The sequence below is a fragment of the Ictalurus punctatus genome, chromosome 28, assembly GCF_001660625.3.
Source record: "Ictalurus punctatus breed USDA103 chromosome 28, Coco_2.0, whole genome shotgun sequence".
NCBI classification, from domain to species: domain Eukaryota; kingdom Metazoa; phylum Chordata; class Actinopteri; order Siluriformes; family Ictaluridae; genus Ictalurus; species Ictalurus punctatus.
Window position 1 is genome coordinate 11,589,014 of NC_030443.2, and position 22,368 is coordinate 11,611,381.

Below are 22,368 nucleotides of genomic sequence, written 5' to 3' on the forward strand. Positions count from 1 at the left end.
CCAAAAAAGAAAAAAATCCATCTCAATTTATTAGATATAGATGCTCAGCTACTAAATACACAGATTAGCATAGAGAGATTAGTGAGATGCAGATTAGTACATTAGTAGACCACTTTGTGGGAGATTATGTTGCAATGAGTGGTTAAAATTCTCAGTGCCACATATTTATATTTGATTTTTTTTTTTTTTTTTTTAAGAATTTCTCCCTATTCAAGTTCTCAACTTTGTCAATTATTTAATTTCCCTTTTTGCCATATTGAAGTATTTTTCAGATTAATCACTGCTGGAAAAGTATTTGTTATGTATGAAGTATTGAAAATATCACTGATGAGTACTAGATGATTAAGTCCCGTTCATATTACTTGGTATGGTATACACATGACTATTATGAAATAAAATCGCACCCCATGGAGGAGAGGAAATATGTTACAAAACCAACACAAGTATTTCATTTGTCCTCAAGTAGACGTGTTTTTACAGGGTTAGTCATTAAACCTGTACATACTGACCATTTTTTAATGAACGTGTACTATTATCTTGTACTGTGATGCTGAATAGTTTGAGAAAACTCACCATTTATTAGGTTACCGCAGTGGGTGAAAGTTATATGCACATGCAAATTAGCCTTGACTTATTAAAACACTTCAGCAGATGGAACAGCAGAGAAAGGATTGGGATCAGATGCATGGACACTAAAATGAACTCCAGATTACTGATAAATGAAAATGTCTGCACCCTCCTTTATTGAGGATGTCACTGTTATTGTAGGACAATTTTAGGATCACACGTTTCTTTGAGAATAAAGCAAGCGCTTTACATCATTCAGCCCACTTTGATTCTATTTCGGGGTGTTTAGTTAGTCAGACGGTTTGCATGCCAAAAGTGCAACTCTATCTCTATCAATGTGTGTATTTCTTCTCATGAATGCTTGAGGATGTTTCTTTCCTTTGTATTCACACAGCGGCGTTGCTGGGGTTTTTAAACACTGCATTGTATGCACTTACTGACTACAGACACACCTAAAGTACATTGTAGTACATTGTGAGTTTACAGTTAGATACTATGGCTCACCTTTTTTCGGTACACACTATTAATGGTCCTCTATACCTTCATCAGTGTTGTCAGTTTAGTGACTACAGCATTGCTGTTGGTTTTATATTTTTAATCCAACAGTGACACTGAAGGGTTTACTCTCCCCACCTGATATACTTGCACCAGTGTCTCACACACACACACACACACACACACACACACACACACACACACACACACACACACACACACACACACACACTGGTACAACTACCATGTCAGTGCTACTGCTGTGCTTAGAATGGTCCACCATCCAAATTATATCTGATCACTGGTGATCCTATCGTAGTCCCTCTCTGTTCAGAGGGAGCTGAAAATTTATGTACAGCAATAGATGGGCTAGGCACACCTCTCTGCTTGGCGACCTCACAGCTCAATGGTCCGCAGTTTCATCCTGATCTTGTGTCACTGTCTGTGTGGAGTTTCTGTAGCTACATGTACTCCCTGTGTCCACATGGATTCCCTTTGGATTGTCTGGTATCCTCGGATATTCCTCCTGCAGTGAACTGGCATCACATCCGATGTGTATTCCTGCCTCTTGCCCAGTGTTCCCGCCATAGACCCCGGATCCACCACCACCCTGATCAGGATAAAGCCGTAACTTAAAATGAATGAATAAATGAACTAAATGGTTGTCTATGCCTTCATCAGGGTTTTCTGACCACAGCAATACTGTTGGTTTGATAGTTTGGTTAAGCTACTGACTATTTTCAACCACCCGTGATGTTGCATGGTTTATTTTGCTACACCTTGCTTACACATTAGTAAATTGCTTATTTGGCTGATGACTTACAATTGAGAGAGGATGCATTTAAACAGTTGAGGCTTAAGGGCCTTGTTTGAGGACTCAACTGTGGGAGTTTGGTGGTACTGGGGTATAAACTACTCAGTAGGCCAAAGCCTTACCCCGATCCACCACTACACTGCTGACACACTTGCGCAATCAATCAATCAATCAATCAATCAATCAATCAATCAATCTCTCTCTCTCTCTCTCTCTCTCTCTCTCTCTCTCTCTCTCTCTCTCTCTCTCTCTCGCCCATGCCAGTGGTCCACCGTCCAAACAATATGTGATCAGTAGTGGTCCTATGCATGTCCCTTTCCAGATTAACAGTGGATGGGCTACAGTAAGGGAGTGTACTCCTAGAACATGAACAAAAAGGGTAAATATACAGTATAAAATAGTCGATAAGTAAAGGTACGAAGTTGCTACAGCTAATAAACTGGCCACTCGAGTGTTTCGATAAAACTCATTAAGTCTGTTCATTTCCGCGTTTGTCATCCACGTCGCCATGGCGACAGCTTGGGGGCGGTGCCTTGACTACAGCTAAACCCAGCAGCTTTTTCTGCTCTCTCATTAACACACGCTTCTGTAACGGTACTAAAGGCTGTGTAACACCGAGCAGACAGCGCACTGACGTTTCTGCAGGAATTCATCAGGAACGGATCCATTTTGGCGGAGGACAGAGAGATGAACCCGAGCTCTGCTGGTAAGAATCATTGGGTTACGCATAGAGCAGAGGAGGAAGAGAAAGCGGCAGGATTAGTTTGTAGGCCACAACGTGTGATATAACCTGCTTTATTCCTCAATAGTCAGGGTCAGCTAGAGTTATTATCAGCTCGCCTTAATGTCCTCAAGTATTGTGTACAATCTGAAATGAAATAATTGGAGAGCGTCAGGTAACTTCCGAGCCTCGTTGTGTTTATAGCAACACCAGCCTCTGTGACTGTACAGTACAGACAGAGCTTAGTAAGCAACAACGACCGTGTGATCTTTACAGAAAATATTCACATCTTGTGCAGTTTTGTTACTCTTTTCTTTCAACTGGAATTTAAGTTTCAACCCTGTCTTCCTCGCATATACTTACATACTATTTCTATATTGATATGGTGACCACAGAGACTCTGGTGATTCATTTGAGAACCGCATTTCAAAGTGATTCATTTGAGAACCGCATTTCAAAGTGATTCATTTGAGAACCACATTTCAACGTGATTCATTTAAACGATTCATTTCAGAAGCACACATTAACCGATACTTCGAACAATTTCTATATTCCTTAGTTTTGCCTCTAATACAATTTGAAGGGACTGTGATAAGCAAAGCAGATTGAGAAATTCAGAGTTCTAGCGCAGACATTGGTGGATTCAAACTTTTTTCCCACCTTTTAAGAGCACACATAATGATAATGAGTCATTATTGATCACATATACATTACAGCACAGTGAAATTCTTTCCTTCGCATACCCCAGCATGTCAGGAAGCTGGGGTCAGAGCACATGGTTAGCCATGATACAGCGCCCCTGGAGCAGAGAGGGTTAAGGACCCAACTGTGGCAGCTTGGCAGTGCTGGGGCTTGAACCCCTGACCTTCCGATCGGCCAAGCCACCACTGCTTGTATAGTCTGTCCACACACACACACGCACACACACACACGTGCGCACTCTCTCTCCTGTAAGTGGCTTAAATGCATTTACATAAATATTGTATTCCAATGAAGAAAAGAAATAGGTCTAGAAATATTTTAATAGCTTCCTAACTACTTTGTGTAAAAAAAAAAAAAAAAAAAAAAAAAAAAAATTATTAACTCTTTAAGTACTGCATTTCACTTTAATTTCCAAATTGCCGTATACAAACACATGACAAATTAAAGATTAAAGGAATTAACAGCGGCTGTTATGCTGTGTTGGGAATGAAGTTGATATGGTTTGTGCCCACTTTGACCCCTTATAGTACTTCTGACTGATCACTTTTATCCAATGATGAAAAATTTGGGAGTGGTCTTATCATCCAGGACGATGATGCTCTCATCCTCGTGGGCATATTGAATGGTTTAACAAAAAAAACAAAAAAATGCTATGGAAATTTTGCATTGTCGTGTTAGATAGCACTCTCCACCACCATCATCAGGGACTAGGCTATCTTATGAATGAGCATTGTTCATTCCTCTAGTACAGTTCCAGAGACTTGTAGAATCAATGCTTTGCCACATTGAAGCTCTTCTGGTGACTTCAGAAGTCGAAAATCTTACTCACACAGGTTTTTTTTTTTCTTTTCATTTGTCACACCCTGACTGCAGTTCTGTATATCGGTCTCTGTTGTTCTTATTGATATCGAAATATTTCTTTAAACCATCTGCCTTGCATCATTCTCTGTAGTTCTGTAATACCTTTGTGAATCTGTAAAATATGTACTGGCTACAGTCTACTCAAAATGTCTTCTGTTCAGGAAGAGGCTGCCTTAGTGGGCATCCTGACATGCTGGCTTAATAGCTATCCCATTCAGAAAGCAGCATAAGGACGGATGTCTTCTAGTGCTTCTTATTTTGGAAAAATATTGCAGAATTGCATGAACCCTTGGCAGCAAAGTTATGCTGGTAATTCTGCTCACTCACGATTCACGGCCATTGAAGAAACATGGCAGACAGAAATAACGCTCTTTTCCAGTTAAAATGCTGCCCAGTGAGAACAGGTATATTACACAGGTGGTTTTTTCAGTACAGTATTAATATACAATCATAAATTCTGATGAAAGGTTTGGAAACATTTTAATTGTCATTTGTTAACTTCATGATCTAGCACGTGGTAGTAATTAAGTAGGTAAATAGGTACTAATGAAGCCATCTGATGTGATGTCTAAGTAAATCAGGAATCATTTTACATGTACCTATTCATAATCACAGACTCTTGCTTAGCTGATGACTAAAAATAGCTAATTCCTACTTACAACATTTTGCTGGTCATTTCATAATATAGCTGAATATATTTCATAGAGGATAAGGTCCATAGGTCCTCAGGTCCATATCATAATTTTTAAAATATAGTCAACTGCTGTAACCATAATGAATAGCATATGTTTTGTTATTTCTGCAGAGATGAATACATCCACTTATCTGTATTTGCTGTATTCTTACAGTTTGGATCACTCTGCTGCACAGCTAAATCCCTCCACCCACCTTTTCATCATGTCTCCAGTTTTCTCATCTCCCAAATACACGACCGGCTCCACTCTACTCAGCCCTTTTCGGCCATATGACCCCTACGATCCTTATGGTCCCTATAATTCCTACGACCACAGCCAGACTTTTATCTCTCAAGGTCATCCTCAGCCCTCCAGATATTCGCCCTCTACATCACGCTACTTTTTCCCCAGCTCATGTCCAGCCCAAGTAGCCCTCTCCCTCCCTAACGAGCGAGGGCGAGCTGTACCCCGTGCCAACCCCCATGAAATTTTCCGCAGCGAGAGCTCAGGCCGTATGCAGGCCAAAGGTCAAATCCCACGGTCGAATGGGATACGACGTCGATCACCATCACAGGGGTGGCACCGCTCGGTGAACCAGTTGGACCTGGCGCAGGAATTGGCAATGGTAGAGCTGTGTGGGCACAGTGAGGGCGGGAAAGGACCATTAAGGGCGGTTTCTTTTGGGGAGAATACCAGTCGGGCATTTGGCAGCTGCTCAGGACCATTCTACTGGAGCTCTGAGGTAAGAATTAGAAAATATAAAATTACACAAATGAGCCTAAATAGTTTTAATATACTCTCTCTCTCTCTCTCTCTCTCTCTCTCTCTCTCTCTCTCTCTCTCTCTCTCTCTCTCTTGCTGTCTCTCTCTCTCACACACACACACACACACACCCATCTGACTTTTCTGCTAAATGCTATACTCTCTCATCAACAGAAACCAAAACAAACACACCCAGACATAATAGCTTTGTACATTGTACAAACATAAAACATTTCCACAATACACAAAGTGCACAGGAGCAGCTTGTGAAAAAGAAGGTTTGTGTTCTGGAATGGCAGTGAAAATTTGTGTCATGTCCTGAGAATTACCCAGTCATTTCTGGTAGTGGGACAGGACCACCGAATGGGCAATAAATTCAACATTGCAACGTTCATAAAATGGCAAACATAATATTATTTACATTATCATCATCATTATTATTTACATTTATTTAACATTATTTCTTATTGTATTTTATATCACGTTAACTAAAAACTAAGCTAACAAGTTTACTGTTACCTCAGGATGGAAACTAACGTAGATTAAATAAAACTTAGTCATGGGTCAGGCTTCCATTATCCGCCATTGTTTTGCCGCAATGACTTCTGGGACTTCAAGTGAGTTCGGTGCGCTCAAGTCTGCATCCGATGCATCCTTGATATCAAGACCTCCTGGTAATTTCATTCATCCTCGGTATTTGCATTCATGAGTACTGGAATTTAACTTCAGCTGTGGATGATGACGTAGAACCAGTACACAAGGACGCAGGACCGGGTAAGAACGCATATTGTGAAGCATCTACTCTTTAGTGCTGAGCTTCTTCCTGCAATGTGTTACAGTGTCGGAGACACTTGTAGGTGGATTTTTGGGAAACTCCCCCATGCAGAACATTTCAGCTTTATACTGTCAGGTGGCAGTCAGAATATTTAAAACCATTAGAATTGTTTATTTGAAAAGCAAATACTAAATGTTAAGCAAGATCGTAGGCACAAAACAGGCAAGGGTCAAGTGATGTACTAACCAACTAAATCAGGCAAGGCATGAGAGTCAAAAACCAGAATAACACACAGGATATAAGGCTTGGTAATGTCAGGCAAGGATGCAATGAGCTGATACTTCACAGAGAGCTGTTGGTTTGTCTGGGTATTTATGCAGTGTTCATGATTAAGTCCAGGTGTGTGTGATGAGTAAGATGGTGACCGAGAATGTGACAGAGGGCTACCTAGGTCGTGAATCAGTGTACTGTATACATGAGTATGGGTTTATTGTATACACTGGTAAGGACACTGGCTCACTACACATTAGGACACTGATAACTCAATTTCTGATGACATGACTACGTACTTGTGTTGTAAAACGTGACCAAAAATTAAAAACATTCAAACATTTAAGTTGTAGGTCATATAAATTTGTTAGTATAATCACACACCTTTCTGTCATGGTACTTCAAGTAGGATTGTAAGCTAGCTAGTGGATTTTTTTAAAATTTAATCAGTAAAGACACTTACAGTTGCAGTCGGAAGTTTACATACACTCACCATCCTCTTTTTCAGATCTGCACTGTGCTCCTTGGGCTTTCCCATAGTACTGTGTGTTTGTCAATCCAATGAGTGCTGTCAAACAAACCCTTTTTATGTTGGCACAGAGAAGCTGTCAGCTGTAGTCAATCATTCACTAACAGGAAATTAAGAGGGCTTGGTCTTGGTAAATTAAAGGACATTTTGAAACTTTCAGAGCCACTGAATTAATAATCTAAGTGTTTGTATGTATATTTTTGACCCTGTATGTATAATTTTGGTCCGGTGTTGATTACAGAAAACTCCAAATGAATTAAAACTTGTGAACCAAATTCTTTTTCTTTTTATTTTTAATTATTATTAAATATGTATGTTGTGCAATCATTCTGCCCCAGAAAAAGAATAGTTCAAAGGAATTATTGAAAGCCCAATATTGCCATGACATTCATGTCCATGATGAGTGTATGTAAGTAAACTTCCGACTGCAACTGTAAATCTTAAGCAAACCATATATAGAACATCAACTAAAGTAAAAAAAAAAAAATCGCTAATCTAAGTAATCATAGGAGAAACGATGTTGGCTAAGAGTTCGTCCGCCATTTTTTTTCGAGCTGAAAGGCTTCACAAAATATGATGTCATTTCGAGTAAGGGAACATAGCTAGCATCGGTGCTCTCCGGTTTTTGATGCATTGTGTGATTTTTTTTTTTAGGGAGTGAACATTCCAGTGCACTGGAAAGATTTTGCAATTGAGACAACCCTCAAAATGGCCAACTCCCTGATCAGTGCCCGGATTACTGAACTAGGGAGCTGATTAAGACACACTGAGAGATTATGTGTGTTGGGTGTTGTAGTCCGTGGCAGTCATTTCTTTAAGTCGCAAAGCAGACTATGATTTGGATTTATATTTTGGGTCATTATGTTGTTGAAAGATCAATCTATAGTCTAAAACCTTACTTCCTGGCAGAGGCAGTATTAAACAGAAATCTTGATGCCACAGAAATCGCACCACAATATTTACAGAGCATTTTTTCTTGTACATATTTCTAACTGCTGTGAAAGCCCTAGTATCACTATGCCTCTTAAAATACCTTGTTCATTGATGTTAAAAAAAAACAAAACAAAACAAAAAAAAACACGACACACTGTGAAAAGACAGCACTCACTTTGTAGTGGGCGCCACACAAAGCAACTGCTTTTAAAATGCAGTTTACTTTATAATTTACTTTATATTCTATAACTTAATGTTACATAACATGCCACTTCAGCTCCAGTTTGTGCATAAAGTTTCTTTCCCCTTTATTTCAAAGGCTTGATGATTAAGAGCTTTAAGATAATTTGGCTTCAGACAGCTATAAAAAATTATAAGCAAGCTTAGACTTGCAACTTGTTTCACACTCGCAGGTCACACTTTCGTGCAAGCACACTTGGGGTTAAACCCTAATTAACACCCAGAGCCCTTCCTTCTACCTTTTAATAAGAAGCTCAATACTGTACATGCATGCACAAACATGTATATGCAAACTCGGACATAAAAACTAGTATTTGTTGATGTGCAATTATAGTGGCACACCCGGGTACATTTTATTGTGCTGATAGAGACATTTTTGTGCATGATTTTGCTGCACTGTCAGTAAGACTTGTAATGCTACAAACTGATCACTAGAGGACGCTCATTTTTATGAGTTGTGAATTCTGTTGAATCCTATGAAGTTCAGATTGTGCCAAAAGGCTTGAACAAAAATTCTGCAAATAGAAAATAGAAAGATCTGCAAGTAAAATAAGTATCAAATTCAACACATATGTGTTACAAATGTTAAAAGATAAATAAAATAATTCTCATAATTTTCCTGTTTTTTTTTTTTTTTCAATTCTTTGTGAATTTTGCTGATTTATTAAAAAATAATATATTTTCTGGATGTTTTCTGACTTTTGGCACATTTTTCTCCTCACATTTTCAAAAGCAGACATACACTTTAAATGTCCATTGGTCAACTGGAATTTAGAGTAAATCCTTGTTTTTATTTATTTATTTAAAAAAAAAAATTTAACCTTCATAATTTTGCTAAATATTTTCTTGGCACACCTGAATGTTTGGCTGACAATAAAAAATATATTTCTGACCAAAACTGATACTGAAAAATTATCAAATGTTCCCAGTTTAATGTATACCCTTATATAGTAACATTGGCCAATTTGTACATCTTGGTGAACTTGTTTAACTGCTTTTACAGTTACATAACTGGAAGATATTTATAACAGACTAGGTCAGGGGTTCCCAAACTTTTCCAGGACAAGGCCCCACAAATGGCATTAACATTTGACCGAGGCCCCCCTTTTGCAAGATCTCTTTAAAACACGTTAGAAATACAGACTTCTGAATATATCCCCCTTTTTTTTATTAATAATTAATAATTACATCTTAAATCTTTACATTACATTACATTAGGAATTGATTGTGTGTGTGTGCGTGTGTGTGTGCGTGTGTGTGTGGTTGTCTGAGAGTGAGAAAGAGAAAACATACTAGTGGGAGGGATGGGCACACCAAATTGTTGAGGCCCCCCGGGCGCCCCCTGGTGGCCTCCACTTTGAAAACCACTGAACTAATCAACATATAGTAGTACAATCATTACTTTTTCCTACTCATTAAAATTATTTACAAACATTCATAGGGTTAAAGAGCAGTTATATTCCCTGCTAGGTTTTATGAGTATGTTCTCTTGAAAGGGGAATACATGTCACGGCAGGAAAACATAATACCTACCTATGCCCACAGGCTGGCTCAACAGTGTATCACTTAAAAGACAAAATCATGGCATGTAATTAGTAAAGATGTCTGTATGATTTTTTCTCCCCTTTTGTGTTTCTTCGTGATAGCGGTCAATCTAAAATTCTAAAATTTACATTATCCTGTCTTCTTGACTGATTGAACATGAATGTATCCTGCAACTGAAGTTAAACTTTTGTGTCACAATTTACTAAATATGGATATTGTATTGTTGATGTTGATGTTAAGGTAAATATTAACATTTATGTTGGTTTTGTGACATGGAATCAATGTGAATATTTTCTAAGACATTACAGTCATCATCTACTTTAATGGTAACACCTGCTCATTTATGCAGTTATCCAATCAGCCAATCATGTGGCAGCAGCACAATGCACAAAATGATGCAGATACAGGTCAAGACCTTCAGTTATTGTTCACAACAAATATCAGAATGAGGAAAAATGTAATCTCTGTGACTTTATCCGTGGCATGGTTGTTGGTTTGAGTATTTCAGAGACTCCTGATCTCCTGGGAATTTACACACACGACAGTCTCTAGAGTTTACACAGAATGGTGCGATAAAAAACATCCTGTCTGTGGAGGGTCTGCAAGATCTCGGAATCTGGCACCAAAAACCATGCCACAGTTAAAGTCACAGAGATCACACTTTTTCCCCATTCTGATGTTTGATGTGAACATTAACTGAAGCTCTTGATTTTATGCATTGTGCTGCTGCCACATGATTGGCTGATTGGATAACCGGATAAATGTGCAGATATACAGGTGTACCTATTAAGGTAGACACTGAATGTAGGTTTGGGCTTCTGTAAGTATAAATTTGTTGTACTACACATGGGTGGTACAGTGGTGTACTGGATAGCATTGCCAACTCACAACTCCAGTCTCCAGTTCAGTTCTAAGCTTGGAGTACTGTGTGTGTGTGTGTGTGTGTGTGTGTGTGTGTGTGTGTGTGTGTGTGTGTGTGTGTGTGTCTGTGCAGGGTTTCTTTGCATGTTTTCACTACATGTGTGCAAGTTTTTGGTTTCCTCCCACTGTCCAAAAACATGCCAGGAAGTACATTAGGTGTACTAAACTGCCCATAAGTGTGACTGAGTACATGATTGTGTATGCATGGTGTCCTGCGATGAACTCCCATCTTCCTCCCAGTACTCGTGGGATAGGCTTCATATCAGGTATGACCCTGACCATTATAAAACGGTTACTAAAGGTGAATGAATGAATGTATAGTGATACATGTGCAATGGGATTTTCATAGAATTATTAGCTAATCAGGTAAGAGATCTGGAGAAAAATATAGCAAGGTAGAGCTATGTGGTATAGTCTCACATTTTCACAGTGAATGGAAACAGTATGTAGTATGTGAGTTTTAATTGTTGTTCTGTTTTTTTATTTTGATTAAGAAAACAAAAGAATGAAAATATATAGAATAATCCTTTTGAGCAGCAGTGCTTCTAAATGAATAACATGTTTGTTAAAGCAACTCCAAAGCAGTGACCATTTTCCACTAGTCGCCCAAACTTGGCAGAACCACTATGTTTTTTTTTTTCCAGTGGTTCCTGGAAAAATACTCAAAATGCCAATGTTCAGTAATGTTCATTTCTGTTCCAGATGGTTCAGTGCATTCCAGAAACATCTGTCAAACTGCACGTTTCAGTAATGTTCAGTTCTGTTCCAGTAGGTTCAGTGCATTCCAGAAACATCTGTCAAACTGCATGCTTCAGTGATGTTCAGTTCTGTTCCAGTAGGTTCAGTGCATTCCAGGAACATCTGTCAAACGGTATGCTTCAGTTATGTTCAGTACTGTTTCCGTATGTACAGTGTGTTCACAAAAGACCAGAACATCAGTAGAAATCTCTTGAACTTGAACTATCTTGAGCACTCGAATACATTTTACTCAGATGATACAATAAAGGAACATGTTTTGTGTTGGTGCACATCACGGCCCTGGCTTCACTAGAGGGCAGTCTTTGTTTACTGATGCTGCTACCAAATGTAATACCTTTCTTGGAAGTAATAACACATTGCTGTATGAACTTAATAATTATACCTAAACAGATAAGAGGAAAATACAGCATGGTATTGCTATATATTTATATAATGCATGTAAATAGACCTAATAGAGTGTACATTTATAATGTATGCGCAAGTATACCTGATATAGATTGTCTTACAAAACAAATGATCATTCATTTAATTAACAGAATAAATCCAGTGCTATTAGCTTCCATGCAAGCAGCTTGAATTGGGCAGAGATACTACATCTTTTACAGACATTACAAGAAATTATTGTACAGTGCCAGGCCTGGCCATTTTCAGCACGGTTCAGTGCCAGGAGCAGTGTCCAGCCGAGTCTACCATAAACAAGACACGGTCAACATCACAGGCTCTAATCGAATGTCCCAGAACAATAGATTTGACCGTTTTCTACATTTTGTGCATTCGTACACAATTTGAAGGGGGGCGTTCACTATCATATACTATGCATTATTGTAGCCTTATCAAAGAATAATTGACACATTAGCCATACTAGTTAATGATAACACAGACTGAACTCCTAGTAACCAATTTTATCACTACCTAATGCATTTAAAGTGCTTAATGTTGATGTTGAGCAATACTTGAGCTATCTATCAACAGTCTGTTGAGGCATTAGGAACTTTTACATTGCTATGGTGCTTCCCTGTGGCTTGTCAAAGGTTGTATAAGAGAATAATATACTATATTATAATTTATATACAGTGCCCTCCACTAATATTGTTGAACCTTTTGATCTTTTGCTTAAAAAAATTCACAAAAATACTCTGCTCTCATGAATATCAAAACATTGCAAATAAAACACAGGTTTATCTCAACAAATAATCTTTGTATAAGTGTGCAAAAATTATTGGCACCCTATTATTATTTCATTCAACACTTTGTGCTACTTCCCTTTGCAAAGATAACAGCTCTGAGTCTTCTCCTATGATGCCTGATGAGGTTGGAGAATACATGGCAAGGGATCTGAGACCATTCCTCCATACAGAATCGCTCCAGATCCTTCGCATTTCGAGGTCCACACTGGTGGACTCTCCTCTTCAGTTCAGCACACAGGTTTTTTATGGGTTCCAAGTCAGGACACTGGGATGGCCATGGCAGGACTTTGATTTTATGTTCAGTAAACCATTTTTGTGTTGATTTTGATGTATATTTTGGATCATTGTCCTGCTGGAAGATCCAACCACGGCCCATTTTCAGCTTTCTGGCAGAGGCAGTCAGGTTTTCATTTAATGTTGATATTTGATAGAGTCTATGATGCCATGTATCATAATAAATTGTCAAGGTCCTCTGGCAGAAAAACAGCCCCAAAACATTACAGAGTCACCACCATATTTAACCATGGGCACAGGGCCAGTTCTAGACATTTGGAGGCTCTAGGCAAAATTTATGTTGGAGGACCCATGCTCTCCTTCTCCCCTCCACCTTTCCCTCCCACTATTTGGGATAAAGAACAGTTTTGCCTACTCTATACAGTAAAATGAAAAGAAAAAATATTCAAGACAACATTACATTGCCAAAAAATAATTACAGATGAACACTCCCTGGACACCACTTCAGTAAATAAACATCAGTGCCTTTATCATTTTTTTCCTAGCTGGGTATGGACAGGATTTCCCCCTCCTATTGAGTCATATTATGTATTGAAGTACAATACCTTAAATGTGCGCTATATACACAAATCAACTGCTAGTGGAAGTGAAAGAGATGCTCAGAAAGAATAGTTCCTTTCTTCATAAAATTGTATGCTATTTTTTTATTTATTTTTATAAATACAACAACGGTATTTATGTTTTGAAAAGTAAAATGAAGTATTATGTTAGAGCAGGAATGTAAACATCAGTGGAATTTCAAAGATATACAGACAGTTGAGGTACTTTTTTTTTGAAACAGTAAAAAATGCTCTAGTGTGTTTGCTCATTGACTTCTACAGACTTCTTTACGTTTACTTTAGTATTTTGCTAGTCAGCTCCCGAAGTAACGTCACTGTACATGCAATTCAAAGTGTCTGGCAGTCTCAATGCGTCGAATGCGCTCCCGCTCTTTTGAATTCAGAATAAACCGCCAAATGATCCATCCTGAAATGACTCTGATCGACAGAACAAGGCCAGTTAATTTTTAGAATACATTACAGTCACTCCAAATAGATGATGACAACTCACACACTTGAATCATGAGCTGCACTTTCTTTGCTTGCCGGTTTAGCCTTTTGCTTAGCAGCCCCTGAAGGATGTGTTTGTTTCGGCGCCATCATAAGTCATTGAAAAAAAAGAAAAATTGCATTTTTGCATTTTGTTCATCTCTTCATACAGTCAGAGGGTTGGACCCACTTTGAAACAGTGACATTAATTGGTTTCACTACAGGTGAGTGACAATTCATATATATCCAATGGACAAAGAGCCTAGACTTTTGCTGCCCGTCTTGATTGGTAGACTAGCGTATAGGGATGTTATGGTTATGGAGGGCCTGCCTGCAAGCCCGAGGCCCTAGACAATTGCTTACTCTGCCTAAAGGTAGTGCCGGCCCTTTTCCATATGGCTACCTCTGACTTCGGATTGTAGTTTTGGAGATTTTCTGACCCCAAGACGAAACTAACTTCTCCAATTCTCCAGCTGTGATCCTTGGAGATTTTTTGGCCACTCAAACCGTCCTCTTCACAGTGCATTCACACAATATAGACACTCATCCAATTCCAGGTTGATTCATATCATTTCCAGTTGACTGGAACTTCTTATTTATTGCCCTGATGGTGGAAATAGGCATTTTCAATGCTTTTGCAATATTCTTATAGCCACTTCCCATTTTGTGAAGCTCAATAACCTTTTGCTACACATCACAGCTATATTCCTTGGTCTTAACCATTGTTATGAATGAGGGCCTTTGTGTTAACTGATATTTATATCCTTGTGAAACAGGAAGTCATGGTTGAACAATTTCCTGTTCCTAGTCACCCAGGTGTACTAAAAAAATGTAAAATATTGTGAAAGGGAATATACTTTAAGTATATTTTTCTCATATGAATTCATAGGGGTGTCAATAATTGTTACACACCAATATTTAACAAAAATATTTCTGATAAACCTGTGTTGTTTTTGCAATTGTTTGATATCCATGAGAGTAGAGTATTTTTGTGAATTTTGTAAGTAAAAATTTTTTTTTTTTGCCTTCTTTGCTCATATTTACTAAGGCTGCCAATATTAGTGGAGGGCACTGTAGTTTGAAATATTATAGGGTGATATTTCATGAAACTGATGCAAAATTCTACCACTCTTTTAGCTTAGTATGGCGTTTAACTGCGCTCTTGAAACTTGCAGACAAAGCGACTGTGGATTTGGCCCGCAGTGAAAGTGTTGATTTTGGGGAGATTGTGTTCTGCAGCCATGTGGAAATAAATCTGGAATCAGGTCACTGGTCTGACCTGGGTGTTTATTCTGGCCAGAAGTCAAGCAGCAGGGTCTGCAACATGACCCATGGATTATGCGAGATGTTATGTATAAGGCACCCTGCAACTTTAGAGTTCATGTGCAAATTTCCAAAGGCTTCAAAAGCTTGGAAGAGCATTTAAATATGTTTATTTTGAATCTATTTTTTTTTATGTGTTTAGCGATTCTGGTGCTAATTTGTTGGTTGGTGCTGTATTTTCATTATTCTTGTGAGAAGTTACTGTAGCAATTGTGTACCACACTATTGTCACGGGGGGACATTGCTAGCACAGTTACAGTGGCATTTAATAGAAGAAAAAACTTGAGCGATCTCAGAGGTAAGTGGTAATGCTCAGATGTTCTGGTTAGCTCCTAAAAAAAATAGCAAGAGCTTCTTTTCCCACTCACCATATTTCAATTCAATGTCAAATTAATGAGAAATCCAACGTAGAAGTAGTTATGTTCAGGCAAAGACTGGGCTTAAAGTTCCAGAAAGTTCCATGATTGCAAGTTTGCTTGGGGGCCGCTCTCGCTAATGAGTATCATCAGTGAACACATTGTTTATTCTACTTGTTAGCACGGCATCCACTTTGCAGTCCATCTCATTGTTTTGATTTTTTTACTGTGATGAAATCAGTAGTAAAAATGTTATTATATAACATCAGGAACACATTCTGACCAAGTTCGCTAGGATTTCTATAGTTGACAGTTAGGATAACCACAATCATACTTAGACTTAGTATGTAGTCATTTTATGACACCAAAATAAAGCAGAAATCGTGTGTGTCTTTAGAGCAGGAAGTGAAATACGTATCGTGTAAATTGTACTGTATATGTGAATATAGCAAGTATTGGCCTTTTATGCAGTTATCCAATCAGTCATTCATCCAATCAGCACAATGCATAAAATGATGCAGATGCAGGTTGTCATATATCAAGGAAATGCTGGACTTCAGTTCCCATCAGCCACTGCACTGCACTACATGTAACATGACCACCTGCACCTGATTCACGTTTGTTAATGAGCACACTTGTGTATATATAGCCATTGTCTGCACTGTTTCTCTGTCTTTCATTTGTCCTAGACTAATGTGTTCCATGTTCCTGTGTTTTGTTTTTTGCCACAGTATTTTTGCCAGTTGTCTTAGTGTCTTTGTTTTGTTGTTTGTTTATTTAATAAACGTTATATATCTGCGATTGCTTCTGCCTCAATCTTGAAACGTGACAGAACGAAAGACCTACAATCGGAAGCAGCAGATCGCCAGGATGGAGAACTGGGGCATCAGGATGCCACCAACGTTCGTGGAGTACTTCGCTATGCTACGCCAACAGGCGGAGGATCAACAAGCTGTGCTACGCAAGCAGCAGGTCGCCAGGAATTACCCGGGCTTCAACTTACCTATGCCACGCCACGCCAACAGGAGCAGGAGTCCGGGTAATAGTGGGAGTCTGTGGTCGGGGCTAGTACCATCTCCCACCCTCCCTCCCCCAGAATAGATCTAGCTCAGCAAACAGAGTTAGCAGAGAATGAATGTCAGCCTCCCTGCTCATCTGAGGATGCCACTCAGCTTTCCGGGTCAGCTGAGGACGTCGCTCTGCGTTCCTGCCCCACCGAGGAAGTCTCTCCGCTTTCCTGCACCGCTGAGTACGGCGCCCTGTTTGCCTGCTCCGCTGAGGACGTCGCTCTGCCTTCCTGCTTGGCTGAGGAGGTTGCTCTGCCTATCTGCTCGACTAAGGACCTCGCTCTGCTTTCCTGCTCGGCTGAGGTCGTCTCTCTGCCATCCTGCTCGGCTGAGGTCGTCTCTCTGCCATCCTGCTTCGTGGAGGACACCGCTCTGCCTCCATGTTCTTTGCTGCGCGCAGTATATCACTCCCCCTTCCTGCTCCACGGAGGACATCGTTCCCCCCTCATGCTCCGCGGAGAGCATCGTTCCACCCTCTGGCCTCACGGAGAACCTCGCTCCCCTCTATGGCCTCGCGGAAGTCTTTGAGCTTCCCTCGGGCCTTGCGGAGAACATCGATCCCCTCTCCTGTCCTGTGGAGGAAGTTGTCCCGCTGTCCTGCCATGCAGACGTCGCTCTGAGCTCCAGGCCCACTGAGGACGGCACTCTGAACTCCAGCCCCGCTAGGGACGTTGCGCTTTTTTTTTTTTGCTCCGCTGTGGAGGCTGCTCAGTCTTCTGGTTCTTCTGGGGACATTTTGCCCAGGGGGCCAGGACCGCCAGATGGAGGGAGTGCATGTTTGGGCACTCAGGGAGAGGCGCCCTTGGTGGGGGTTATGTCATATATCAAGGAAACACTGAACTTCAGTTCCCATCATCCACTGCACTTCATGTCACATGACCACCCGCACCTGATTCACGTTGGTTAACGAGCACACTTGTGTGTGTGTATATATGGCCATTGTCTGCACTGTTTCTCTGTCTTTCGTTTGTCTTAGACTACCGTGTTCCACGTTCCTGTGTTTTGTTTCTTGCCGCAGTATTTTTGCCAAGTGTCTTAGTTTTGTTGTTTGTTTATTTAATAAACGTTATATATCTGCGATTGCTTCCGCCTCAATCTTGAAACGTGATACATGTCAAGAGCTTCAGTTATTGTTCACAACAAACATCAGAATGAGGAAAAAGTGTATAATAGCATCCGCAGCCCTGCATTTATTTTAATTTCATCAACATCCATATGCTGTCAAACCCATATGACGTAACACTGCTGTGTGCATTTATAATTCTCCTGGTTTTCCTTATGTAGTCTAAGGCCTTTTTTTGTATGAGCAATAGACTATACTTATCTGTATGGGTGTTTCTCGTATTTTAGTTTACTTACTGTTTGTTTCCTTGCTCATTGTGGTTTTGTGGCCAGTGACTGTGAAATAGTGATTAGTGAAAGAGGCCTATAGACTGTGAACAGAAAAGGGCTGTTTTTGATTGCATGGTTCATGTATGTAAATTTTAGTAGTTACTACAGTAACTAGTAGTAACTACAAAATGTTCACTTGTCTTTATAGCAAACTCTTAAATAACAGTACTAGATATATATAATATATAGAATATAGACATTTTCAACCTTTGTTTATATGTTTCAGCTTTACAGAGATTCTTCAGTAAATTTTCAGTTGAAATTCAGTTTAATTATATTTTATTTGTCTAGCACATTTAACAATGGACAATGTCACAAAGCAGCTTTATGGAAATATATAAATTCTGGATATAACTTCTGGGGGGGGGGGAAATCGAACTGAAGGGGCCTGTTAACTGTCTGCGACACAAATATGCTGCATCTCAGTTTGGCTACTTATACTATGTGCTAAGTGTCTGCACATTTTGTGAAGATAAAGTAAATACTTTTGAGTGTGTAACAAAAGAGTATGCATACTAACACATATTAGCATGTCATGTAACGGAAGAGATCTTTGTTGCCTAGTTATGCACACTGTCACCGTAAACAAACTCCTCCTCATTCATTACTCCTTATATAATGTATACTATATCCTTTATATGACCATTCCCTTGATTTATCTTTCCACAGTTCATTTAAACCTCTCGAAATGCGTTACACTCGTCCGCCATGTTTGCAGGTTGGCAAAGCAAATTTGGCAAAGCAAACCATCACAAAACCAGAGGATGGTGATAGGAGGGCAGTAGTTGAGGGCAATAGTAGCTGAAAAAAAGTGTCCACGGATCCACACCAGAAATAGTAGCCAGGTACCTTTGGGATATTCATTTCAACATACTATGACTTGGGACACAGTAATTTTTATCAAATTAGTGAATTGGGATACAGCAATAGTGAGGGAATACTACATATCATTTTATGTACTATGAAAAGTTTGACCGAATCCAATTCAAGCATCCAGCTTATAAGGGATCAGACAGTGATATGCATGCTCCCAGGCTGAATTTCCATCAGTTGAGCAGAAAAAAAAAAAAAAAGATCCATAGTTAAACACACAGACACATGAGGTCTACCACACAGAGAGAAAGCAATGGTGAATACAAGGGTTGAAGTCTCTGAAGTTCTACAAACAAAGCAGTAAGTCATATTATAAATAGTTTTAAAAAATTGTAGCCCATATCTAATCCCGTCTTACAGTTCCATATGCTATGTGTGCAAATATTGTTTCTAGGAACAGCCTAGGCAAGTGACTCATTTGTCATCTGAAAGTACAAAAATGTACAAGGGAATCCTAAGCCTGTATGTTTTTGTTATTACACAGTTGGTTGTAATACACAGACACAGTGCTTGGACAGGTCACTGGAAGCATGGAAACTTCAGGAATTCTGAAGTTAAAAAGGACTAAGACTTGAGACATTTCAAACGTTTACACAGCAATGTTTACAGCACAAACCTCAACTAGATTCATAAGGGTGGAGCCCCTGATAAGAAGACACCTCAGATGAACTGACTCATCTGAAGGGTTATGGTTTCATGTTTGGTTGCTATTAGTAACAGTAAAAATGTAGATTATTACTATTATTGTCGGCAATTATGTCATGGAAATGAAGAATCTTAGGAGAATGTTTGAGGAGTGCATGTGCTATGCCCCATTCGTCATAACTGAGCTAACTCATGAGTCAGGATTGATATTCTGCATGTGTGTCAGTATGCTCATTAGCACAATTTACATACTGAACTGAAGCTGTGGGCTGGCCCTTCCATTGATTTGCGTCAGGTCGCAATTCCTAGAAAACACCCTCTCTCATCTGCATTCCAAAGACATTTTGTCACTCCAGAAGTGATTCCCTGTCAAAGTCTTAAATGCTAATAGTGGTATGTGTACTAACTACATAAATCTTCAAGTGTTTAATGACAACTGAAGGTGTCACTGTGAATTATATAAGGGAAGGGCTAGTTTTCACACACCTTGCCCTGTCATCACCAATCCACTCAATTAGTCATGATTTAAGAGCGACTTTAGCCCATTGAAGTTCTTATAGATAGATGAGCCTCAGACATCACGGGTTAGCTGAAGACACTTATCTATGAAGAATTATTATTACAAAGCAATGAACTCTTCATTTATGAATTAAGCTACATCTCAAAGGTCTGAAAGTGGAATACAGATTAATACATTAAGATGGAATAGTCCTGTCTCAGCACTTCTCTAGTTCAACCTAATCATGTCAGCAGACTTTATTATAGGCTTATATCAGCCATAAACTTTACAAACCTAAAGCTGATTGGAGGAAGGCAGGGTCGTAAAACTTTACAGACTGCGGTGTCTTGTTGGAGTGGCTCTAAATTTATAAGGTTTAAGGGGGGTGCATTTTTCAAGAGCTGATATAACATCTTAGAAAAAAGAATAGTGAAGGTTCATGTTAAAGCGGTTTTAGCAGAATTGAGGATTAGTTTGAATGAGTTAATAATTGAATGAGTGAGTGGTCTTTTGAAGTGAAAGGTTGACATTTACATTACAGCATTTAACAAATGTCCGTTTTTGTTTTAAATGCAGAGAGCTCTAGAAAGCCAATGGAAAGATTTTGAGACAATTTATGCTGGATCAGTTGTCAGATAGTATTCATGGAAAGACCTGCCAGGAATAAGTTACAGTAGTCCAGTTTCAGGATAAGAATAAAATGAACAAGCACCTGATTGGCTTCCATGGAGAGAAGTGACTGGATGACTGATTCAGAATAGCAATATGAGGAGAGAATGAAATGAGTGGCAACAGCGGCAAGGAAAAACTCCCTGAGACATGAGGAAGAAACCTAGAGATGAACCAGACTCAAAAGAGAACCCATCCTTATATGGGTGACACTGGATAGTGCTTATAATCTTATGATCTTATGAGCAACTTATGAGTATGAGCATCAGAGTCCTTTATGAATTCATTATAGTTTTAACTTAAAGTCTGTTGTATCAAACTAAAGCTATTAACTGTTCAATGATGGAGACTTGAGTGCAAACTGACCTTAGCAATTGCCGTGCTAAAGCTATCCAAGGAAGAACACCCATAGCCATCCTTCTGGCTTCTATGTGGTACCATCCAAAGTAATCTCATGGTGATCTTTAGGCTGTCCATGTGGGTCCTTCCTAAATTCAGTGAGTGATTTTCAGGTGAAAAAAGCTCCAAGCAGAAGTGGAGCATCAGGGTGGATCAGGAACGTCTGGAGAGCAACCACTGCAATATCAATACACTTTACTATTAAAGAAAAAAGTATTGTTTCCCCCTATTATTAACATGTTATTTTAGCTATGTAAACAAATGTAATTAAAATTTAAATGGAGAGATTGTTTGATGGTAGATTTCGCTTTAAATGATTAAATAACACATTTGTGTCATCACGGCTCCTACTGCTGTGTGACATCCATCTTATATGCATGAGTGCAAATTTTATTATAAATTTTTATAGATCTCTTTCCTCCAAAATTATTTTTTTTGTGCCTTAAACTTCCTTCTGTTTAGCTACACTGTTAAGTACTGTCAGAGTAAGTAAGCATGTTTCGATGCAGTCAGGTTTCTATTCGCAAACTTCATGCTCGGTATGCGACTACCTCTGGTGCTGTCAGCAAGTGTGCATGTAGAGGTAGCGCTCAATGAATATTAATTCACAATACTCAATACACAATATAATCACTATACACAATATGAGCAGCAAAATCGGCTCGGCAGTATTTTGTATCGCAATGTTTGAGACGATATTCTGTCTCACGCCTAGTATTCACACATAGAAATACAAGGATATTCTGTACCCTTGGACTTAAATAGGCTAAGAAATACTCAAGTTTATTAAGTGGGCTGGACAATATATTGATATAATATCGATATCATGAAAGATGGTTACGCGATACACTTTTCAGAGATATCATTGGTATGGTGGTGTATTTTTCTTTTCTTTTTTTTACATTTTTAATCATTACAAAGTAAATGGTACTGTATGGATGCTGTTGATTTGACTTTTTTTTCAGACTTAATTTTCATTTGTCTATGTAGGCATTAAAGAAAAGTATCATCAAACTCAGTTTAATATTTTTTTTTTGGTTTATTTTACTTCTGTTTTGCAGACAGATT

The 22,368-nt window shown here is 39.1% G+C and overlaps 2 protein-coding genes across 2 annotated transcripts in view; both read left to right on the plus strand.

The window, feature by feature from the left end:
* Nucleotides 1–2,359: 2,359 nt before the first annotated feature.
* usp2b (ubiquitin specific peptidase 2b) overlaps nucleotides 2,360–22,368 on the plus strand; it is a 55,164-nt gene continuing 35,155 nt past the window's right edge. Inside the window, exons 1-2 of the mRNA XM_053677059.1 lie at nucleotides 2,360–2,582; nucleotides 5,009–5,576. Of these exons, the coding sequence (XP_053533034.1) occupies nucleotides 5,058–5,576 (519 nt within the window). The 5' untranslated portion in view covers nucleotides 2,360–2,582; nucleotides 5,009–5,057. The remainder of the gene's footprint in view (nucleotides 2,583–5,008; nucleotides 5,577–22,368) is intronic.
* On the plus strand, nucleotides 10,770–18,481 carry LOC124626488 (uncharacterized). Its single transcript, XM_053677060.1, has 3 exons — nucleotides 10,770–11,075; nucleotides 11,579–11,680; nucleotides 16,589–18,481. Exons 1-3 carry the CDS (start codon nucleotides 10,907–10,909, stop codon nucleotides 16,855–16,857), a joined length of 540 nt encoding a protein of 179 aa, XP_053533035.1. The 5' UTR covers nucleotides 10,770–10,906; the 3' UTR covers nucleotides 16,858–18,481.

Excerpts from the sequence above, each read along its gene's own strand:
- LOC124626488 (XM_053677060.1), top strand. The coding sequence starts at position 10,907 with ATGTGTGCAAGTTTTTGGTTTCCTCCCACTGTCCAAAAACATGCCAGG. Across the intron at positions 11,076-11,578 it reads TGGGATAGGCTTCATATCAG|TAGGTTCAGTGCATTCCAGA; the intron begins GTATGACCCTGA and ends GTTCTGTTCCAG. Across the intron at positions 11,681-16,588 it reads CCAGGAACATCTGTCAAACG|AACGAAAGACCTACAATCGG; the intron begins GTATGCTTCAGT and ends GAAACGTGACAG.